Source organism: Garra rufa, chromosome 3 (assembly GCF_049309525.1).
Source record: "Garra rufa chromosome 3, GarRuf1.0, whole genome shotgun sequence".
NCBI lineage: Eukaryota > Metazoa > Chordata > Actinopteri > Cypriniformes > Cyprinidae > Garra > Garra rufa.
The window spans coordinates 57,802,115-57,810,785 of record NC_133363.1 but is presented as its reverse complement, the minus strand read 5'-3'; the positions used below and the strand labels follow the sequence as shown (position 1 = coordinate 57,810,785).

The 8,671-nt window shown below is 38.3% G+C and overlaps 1 protein-coding gene across 1 annotated transcript; it reads left to right on the top strand.

The window, feature by feature from the left end:
• Positions 1-1,052: 1,052 nt before the first annotated feature.
• fth1a (ferritin, heavy polypeptide 1a) lies at positions 1,053-8,207 on the top strand. The gene is made up of 5 exons (XM_073837387.1): positions 1,053-1,295; positions 3,795-3,900; positions 4,083-4,229; positions 7,540-7,665; positions 7,744-8,207. The coding sequence occupies exons 2-5, from the start codon at positions 3,799-3,801 to the stop codon at positions 7,900-7,902; spliced, it is 534 nt and encodes a 177-aa protein (XP_073693488.1). The 5' UTR covers positions 1,053-1,295; positions 3,795-3,798; the 3' UTR covers positions 7,903-8,207.
• The last annotated feature ends 464 nt before the right edge of the window (positions 8,208-8,671 follow it).

Below are 8,671 nucleotides of genomic sequence, written 5' to 3'. Positions count from 1 at the left end.
CTTTTATTTAGCAAGGATGCTTTAAATTGATTAAAAGTGATGATAAAGACATTGTTTTACAAAAGATTTCTATTTTAGATAAATGCTATTCTTTATATTCATCAAAGAAACCTGAACAAATATATTCAGCTGTTTTCAACATAATAATAATAATAACAATAATAAATGTTTTTTATCAAAATGATTTCTGAAGGATCATGTGACTGGAGTAATGATGCTAAAAATTCAGCTGAAATCACAGGAATAAATTAAATTTTACAATATATTCAAATAGGAAGCCGTTACTTAAAATATTAAATAATAAAAATATTTAAAAATTTCACTGTTTTGCTGTATTGGATTAAATAAGTACAGGCTTGTTGCGCAGAAAGCAAACACTTTTGACTGGTAGTGTATTTTATAGTATTATATTATGTATCGTATATCTGCTTTTTAAGAAATTAATACTTTTATTCACCAAGGATGTATTAAGTTAATAATTATAAGTTTATTAAATGTTAATAATAAATAATTTACATTGTTATAAAAAATTTATATTTTGAATAAACTCTGTACTTTTTAAACTTGTTAATTATGAAAGAATCCTGGAAAAAAAAAAATCACAGGTTCCAAAAAATATTTGGCAGCACAACTGTTGATATTATCCAATAAATCAGCATATTATAATGATTTCTGAAGGATCATGTGACACTTAAGACTGGAGTAACAGCTGATAAAAAATCAGCTTTTCATCACAGGAATAAATTCTATTTTAAAGTATGTTAAAATAAAAAAAACATTATTTTATATTGTAAAAACGTTTTTTTTCTGTATTTTTAATCAAATAAATGCAGCCTTGATGAGCATAAGATACTTCTTTAAAGACTATTACTTAGTCTTACTGACCCCAAACTTCTGAACGGTAGTGTAAGTCTATATATTATTATTATTTAATTTTTTTTACTTACTTGTTTTGCCTCATTTCATCTTGGGCGGATCCTACTGTGCGTGTCGCGTCATGCGCACAAATACTCTGCTGAACGTCATACAAATACTCCTGCGCCACAGAGCACGCATTCATAATCGTTGCAGCCACGAGGACGGACTGAAGGTTACCTGCTTCAACAGTGCTTGAACGGCAACCGAACCTCTGTCTTTTCGCTTTCTTTCCATCCATCAACTTCTTTGATTCGAGTCATTTTGCTTTTCGGTCAAAATCGAAAATTAGATTTAAAGACGCTTGCTTTAATCAAATCTACGCGAACCAGCGTCGTTGACCATCTTTAAACTAGAAAAGCCGTAAAACCGATCTTAAGGTAAGTTTTTTTTTTTTTAATCATTTATAGTCACAGATTCAATCCAAGAGGTTTGTTTTTGTTTTAATAGATATGATAATTCGGTTGCATAGAGACAGCGGCGTCCATCACTTGCAAACGAAATGTGAGGGCGCCATCTTTGTTGGTTTGTTTTGATCGATTTTACTCCTAACGTTACAGGAAAATCGTATTAAGTAAAACTACGAATTCGCTTCGTTTGCCACATTATCATGCATTTAGATGGATGTATTGTTTTTAAGAGCCTACAATTTACTTAAATGCACGCCACATCATTAAGCCTTTTTTATTTTTTCATTTTCTATATCGTTCGATCGTAACGAACTTCTTAGCATTTTATAATCGCTAAAATATTTGTAAGATATGTTAAATATTTTATTGAAGAGTAATGACGTTGCTTTTTTCAATTGAAGTGGATGGGGACTAAGTTACAGCTGTCGAGCTCCTAAAGGGATTAAAAGCAGCACAATTTTACACGGCCTTAACAAAATATTTAACGTTTTGATAATCGTAATTTACATTTACCTCAAGTCTGTGGGTATTTATTATTTATAACAGTGTTTGAAAAGGCTATAATCTCCTTCGTAAACACACCCGACTATAATTTTTCTGTTATTTCGCGGTTGTTCTTGGCGTGTTTATCAGAGATAACTTGCGTCAATCTTTTTTTCCCACTGCTGACATTATTTAATATTACATAATCGGAAAATGTATAATATAATAAACAGATTTTTTTTTTTTTAAGAACGGTGACGCTGCTTTCCTATTGAAAGTGAATGGGGAATGGAGTTGTCCATCTCCAAAAGGGATGAAAGGCAACAAAACATAATTTTACATGACCTCAACCTAATATTTAATGTTTTCTGAAGTGTTTTGATATCCATAATTTACATTTTCTCAAGACTGCAGGTTGTTTTTTTTTTTTAATGAAATTTTTTTTTTATAAGTTTTATGTTTTTGTGGTAGTTATTGGCGTGCTTCTCAAATGCTTTCGGCAGTTACCTCGCAATTTTTTTATGACTAACATTACAAAATTTAATATGTTAAACTAAATATTTATAAAAGAGTGATGGCATTGGTTTCCCAGTGAAAGTGGATGGGGACTGGAGCTCTTGAGCTCCAAAGGGAGATGAAAAGCAACAAAAAACAATGTTTTACCAATATTTAATGTTTATTAATACTCTTAATTTACATTGTCACAAGACTGTGGGTCGTTTAATGAAAACCGTGTTTCAAAAGGCCATAATGTCCTTCGTAAACACCTGCGACTGTAACTTTTTGGTTATTTTGTGGTTGCTCTTGACGTGCTTATCAGCTGTTTTTGACAGTTACCTTGCAATCATTTTCACAGTCGAGTTCCAGGAGAAATGAAAAACGACTTAAGTAATTCTACACAGTGATGACGTTATATTTTACATCTTTTGAAATCGTTCATTACATGTTCTCAAGACTGATGTTTTTTTTCCCCCTAACTTTTAAAAAGGCCGGAGTAGCTTTATGTTCTCAGGTCTCAAGGGCTTTTTCATAATCATTTGTTTAGTATACAGATTACAAGATTAGTCTATAAGGTGTCACCAGAGGCCAATTTTCAGATATTTTTTTCATAAAGCTTCTCAACAATGTGTTGTAATTGAAGCTTTGTTAAATATAGGTTAGACTATGTGAGTTCGCCAGCTCTTGAGCTTTGGAATTAGACCAACAGGCAATGGATCCAGGAAATGGCGGCCATGCAATCATGTGCTTTTTCCCGTACCAAACAAATAATTAGAGTGACTAAAATGGGGTCAAACATTAACACCACCTGTTCAGAGAACATCTTAAACTCCGTAAACCATAGCCGCTTTTCCACTATCGGGCCGAACTGTTCTTAGAACGGTCGGGTACAGTTCCAGTTGTGTTTCCACCTGAGCCTGGTACGGCACGGAACGATTACAAACCATTCTCGGCCCGGAATTCTCGGCACGGTTAGACAACCGTGCTGAACCGGGCTGATAAAATGCGTTTGCATGGCGTCGCCACTCTGTTGCCTGGCTACCAGTTTCTCTATGTCTAAGCGGGTGTGCAGTAAACAGATACGGTAAATATAAATACAAATGGCTGAGACACTTTGGTCTGTGGATGAAACATTTGCTCTAATATTGATATTTGGGCAGAAAGCCAACAGCTGGAGGGTGCAAAGAGAAACGAAAAATTTTTTTTTTATTATAGCGCAGTGTCTTGCAGAGAAGGGCATTAAGAAAAGTTCAAAACAGTGCCGGGAAAAAATAAAAAGTTAGTGGAAAAGCGGCTCATCTTACAGAGAGCGTAAACATATGCTGGCATGTCTGGAACAGACAAAAGACGCTATTATTAGTGGGTTAGTGGTGCGTGGTAATGCAGAAGTTAATGTTAGACAGCAACCAGCGCATTCATTAATAACAGGGGTGCATAAATTACAATTGCAGCAAGGGTGGCAAGCTTATTTTACATCCTCTCTTACAGAAACATGAGCTCTCAGGTGAGACAGAACTTCGAGGAGGCCTGCGAAGCCGCCATCAACCGCCAGATCAACATGGAGCTGTATGCATCCTACGTCTACCTTTCCATGGTAAGAGTCCAAGGCAAATACAACATACTAGACCCAAAATGTGTTCTAGGTGAAAGGGGTGAAGAGGAAGGGGCATTGAGTTCAGTATATGAATGAACTTCGCCTGGCAATGTAGTTAATCATCCATTTTGTTCACTTGTGTGTGTCTCCTGACCTTTATTTGATGTATTTCTCTCATGCAGTCGTACTACTTTGAACGAGATGATCAGGCCCTGAACAACTTTGCAAAGTTTTTCCGCCATCAGTCCCAAGAAGAGCGCGAACACGCTGAAAAACTGATGAAGTTTCAGAACCAGAGGGGAGGGAGGATTTTTCTGCAGGACGTGAAGGTATATCTATAATGTGTGCTCATGTGATAGTGGCCCTGACAGTTTGGCAGGGCACGGCAAGGACTCGGAGATAGAGAAGACAGAGTTCGGGTGGGGCTCTTATCATTTACCGCCACTGCAGATAAACTTCAACTGACAGTCGGCATGTTTATTAAGCGCCACTTTGTCATTGTGAAAGATTAAAGCACGGAACTGGAGACCTAAGAATGCTCTTAGGACTGACCACTGTGATGCTAGATATCGCATGACCGATACAGATTTTGCTGCATTGCTGGTAGAGCTGGTTTACTAATTTCATTGGTAATATAGAAATTGTTGGTTCAGGTGAAATGATTTTGGGCAGCCGTGGCCTAATGGTTAGAGAGTCGGACCTGTAACCCAAAGGTTGCAGGTTCGAGTCCCAGGTCCGGCAGGGATTGTAGGTGGAGATTGTGAATGTACAGCACTCTCTCCACCCTCAATACCACGACTGAGGTGAGTCCCTTGAGCAAGGCACCGTTCCCCCAACTGCTCCCCGGGCGCCGCAGCAATGGCTGCCCACTGCTCCGGGTGTGTGTTCACGGTGTGTGTGTGTGTTCACTACTGTGTGTGTGCACTTGGATGGGTTAAATGCAGAGCACAAATTCCTAGTATGGGTCACCATACTTGGCTTCACTTCACCTCCTTTCCTTTCAAGTTGGCATGTGATGGCAACTAACCAGATGCCACGGCATCAAAAATATAAAAAAACACCTAACCATTCTTTTGGTAATGGTTTAATCTGCTGATTAATCAGCTAAAAAATAATTCTTTTGTTATATAAAAATTCCATATCATACCCCATGTTTTTTTTTTTTTCTTCCCAAATTTAACATTGAAGTCCTTGAAAATCAAAATCAGTGCTTGAAAGTCCTGGAATTTCATTGTACGGTATCTTTACGAACCCTGTTCATGCATTTTAGGAAAGTCACCAGAGGTCACCTTGTTACTTTCATGCAAAATGGAAAGACTTGCATGACTTTCTGACATTTGCAGTACAGATACAACTGTAAAATATAAGTTATGTGCTGCAGAAATGCATCTTAAATGCATTAAAGGAGTAGTTCACTTTAAGAACAAAAATTAAGAGATAATGTACTCACCCCCTTGTCAAACAAGATGTTCACGTCTTTCTTCAGTCGTAAGGAAATTAAGTTTTTTGGGGAAAACATTTCAGGATTTCTCTCCATATAATGGACTTCTATGGTGCCCCCAAGTTTGAACTTCCAAAATGCAGTTTAAATGGCTCTAAACAATCACAGCCAAGGAAAGAAGCAAAACGATTAGTTAATTTTTATAAAAAATTACAATTTGTATACTTTTTTTTTTTTTTTTTACTTAAAATGCTTTACACTCTGTAGAGATTAAGAGGTATATAAATTGTAACAGTTTTTAGAAAATAACTGTTAGTTTCGCTAGATAAGACCCTTCTTCCTTGCTTTGAAGCTGCATTTAAACTGCATTTTGGAAGTTCAAACTGAGGGGCACCATAGAAGTTCATTATATGGAGAGAAATCCTGAAGTGTTCTTTAAGACTGAAGAAAGAAAGACATGAACATCTTGGATGACGGGTAGGGGGGTACATTATCTCTAAATTTGTGTTCTGAAGGTGAACTCTGTCAATGCACATGACATGAAAAGCTACATATTTGTGGTTGCAAAAATTGCTTCATAAGAAATGGTGCTGATTAAGACTCTACCTACTGTCACTTGTACATTTAAATTTAACAAAATGTATTAGGATTTATTAAAGGATGCTTTTATTTTTATATCCAAATAGAAAGGAAAGATAATCAATTACGAGGAAGTATTTAAAGGACTAGTTCAGCCAGATCTTCTAAGATGTAGATGTGTTTGTTTCATCATTGGAATAGATTTTTAAAAAATTTAGCGTTACGTCACTTTGTTCACCAATGTGAATGGGTGCCATCAAAATGAGTCCAAACAGCTGTTAAAAACGTCACAATAGCCGCTTTTCCACTGTCGGGCCAGTGCGAGCCAGTGCTAAGAGCGTGCCGGGCGGGGCCAATGGCCTCGAGTCGCAAGCACCAAGACCAAAAGTAAGCTGCGTTACCACTATCGAGCCAGTAGCCTGGCTGCGCAAACTTAAAGCCCGCCCTTTACACACCTCTTTGAATCAAACGTCACGAAACCTTTGTTTTTATGACCGACACACAAGTCTTTCGTCTAACTTTGTATTACATTCAACTAAATGTTGCATATTATCTACACACCACTGCAAAAAATAACTACATAGTTGTACTTCTAGTATAATTTTGTATGCTTTTATTTAGGTACAGATACAGGTACAGTGTATGTTAACAATTTATCAAGGTGTGTTGGTGAGTTTCTGCGGGGTTTTTTGGACGATGTGAATAAACTTATACATCAGATCTCATTTTTATAGGATCTTATTTGCATTTTTCCAAATTTATATACGAGTAAATACTATCAGACAGGCATTTAAATGTTTTAATCACATATCTGTAACAACAGTTAGTGTAACGATTACTGAATAGGACCTGATTTACACAGGACACAAAAGGTGCCCCATCAGATAACCATTTAAGTAATGTGCCCATCAAAACGGCATTTAATATCTGCCTAATGTAAGTTTCTTCTCTGGGCACCGCTTTGTCCATTGTGCGTTTTTATGGCTTTGTACTGCGCCGTGCGCCCGCAATTTCTTCAACTTGTCTCGAACTTGCATTGTGGTGCGCTGGATATTTAGCTTTGCGAAACCAGCAACGATGTATTTTATCACGTCTTTGTTTCTGCAGACGCCGTCAAACTGGCGTTGTATATTGTCATCGGCCCAAATACAAAAGAGCCCTGTATTAGTAATACAGCGAAATGCGCATACCGCAGACACACTCCGCCTTTCACTTTGACCACGCCTCAAGCCCCGGCTGGCCCGCTTTGGCCCAAGGTTTTCGTCGGGCCGAAAAACCCGGGCCATTGGCCCTGAGGAAGCACCGACGAGGCACGATCAGGCCCCGGAAGTGACAGTGGAAACGCGACTGGCTCTGGCACGCACTAGCACGCCCGCTTTTGGCCCGACAGTGGAAACACGGCTATTAATCCAAGTTTGTCTCCAGTCCATCAATGTGTTTTTTGTTTTAGATTCTGTCCATAATATTTATCCAGTGAAAATTGTCACGTCTAAATCAGGAGAGAAATATGCACAGATCAGGCAGTGTTTACAAGCAACAGTCCAAAACTGTTAATGTGAGAGAACAACAGGAGATGGACTGAAGGAAGTGTTATTAACATTTGTGTTTGTGTTTGACAGAAACCAGAGAAAGATGAGTGGGGAAGCGGTGTGGAAGCTCTTGAATGTGCCCTGCAGCTGGAGAAGAGCGTCAATCACTCCCTCCTGGAGCTGCATAAGCTGGCCTCTCAGCACAACGACCCTCATGTGAGTGTGTAGCTAGTCGTAGACCATCTCATTCCCAAACAAAACCTATTCCAAACTCGCTTTTCTTGTTTCTTACAGATGTGCGATTTCATTGAGACACACTACTTGGACGAGCAGGTGAAGTCCATCAAAGAACTGGGTGACTGGGTGACCAACCTGCGCCGCATGGGCGCCCCCCAGAACGGCATGGCAGAGTACATGTTCGACAAGCTGACGCTTGGCAAAGAGAGCAGCTAAATACTCCGTTCATCTTCTCCTTTGCTGATTAGTTTTGCTAAATGAGTGTTTATTACCATATATGCCATCAAGACTCTATTTTATGTTGTTTGACTGACTGGTCCTCAACCTACGTGTCCAGTTATTTATGCAGAAAAACTTAATAGCTTGTTTGATGCCGTCATGCTTCGCTGTTTAAAGTCGCACTTCTCATAAGCCATTGCACTCTATAGCTTGTTCGCGATTTGACCTGCCTGCATGTGATGTGTAATTTGTCAATGAAATTATGCTCCAAACCAATAAAATGGAAACCTCTGGGATCTGAACTTGAATCTAGGCCTATTTATTGTTTCTAGACATGTATCTGAGCCTTTAAAGGGGTCATCTGATACAAAACTCATTTTTACATGTTTGAACATGAATGTGTGTTGGCAGTTTTTGTACACAACCACCCTACAATGATAAAAATCCACTCATTGTTTTTTTTTTGTAATCTTTAAAAGTAATATCCCCTGACACACTAACAGAGGCCACTCTCACTATAGTTGATTGACATGAGCGTCTTACCTTAGACCCGCCCTCACCGAGCTGAAACAGTCCGCCTCTAATCGCCACTGTGAGTCGGGTGCAGGGAAGACAATGTCTCTAATTTTATGTGATTAAGGTGTTCTGTTATGTTGTTGGATGCCATAATGAACATAGCAGTCGTCATTTACTCCTGACATCAGAGCCGTTGAAGATGCAGAGGATTAACGTTACTTTCGTTTTTAAAAGGAAAGTCCCGATCTAC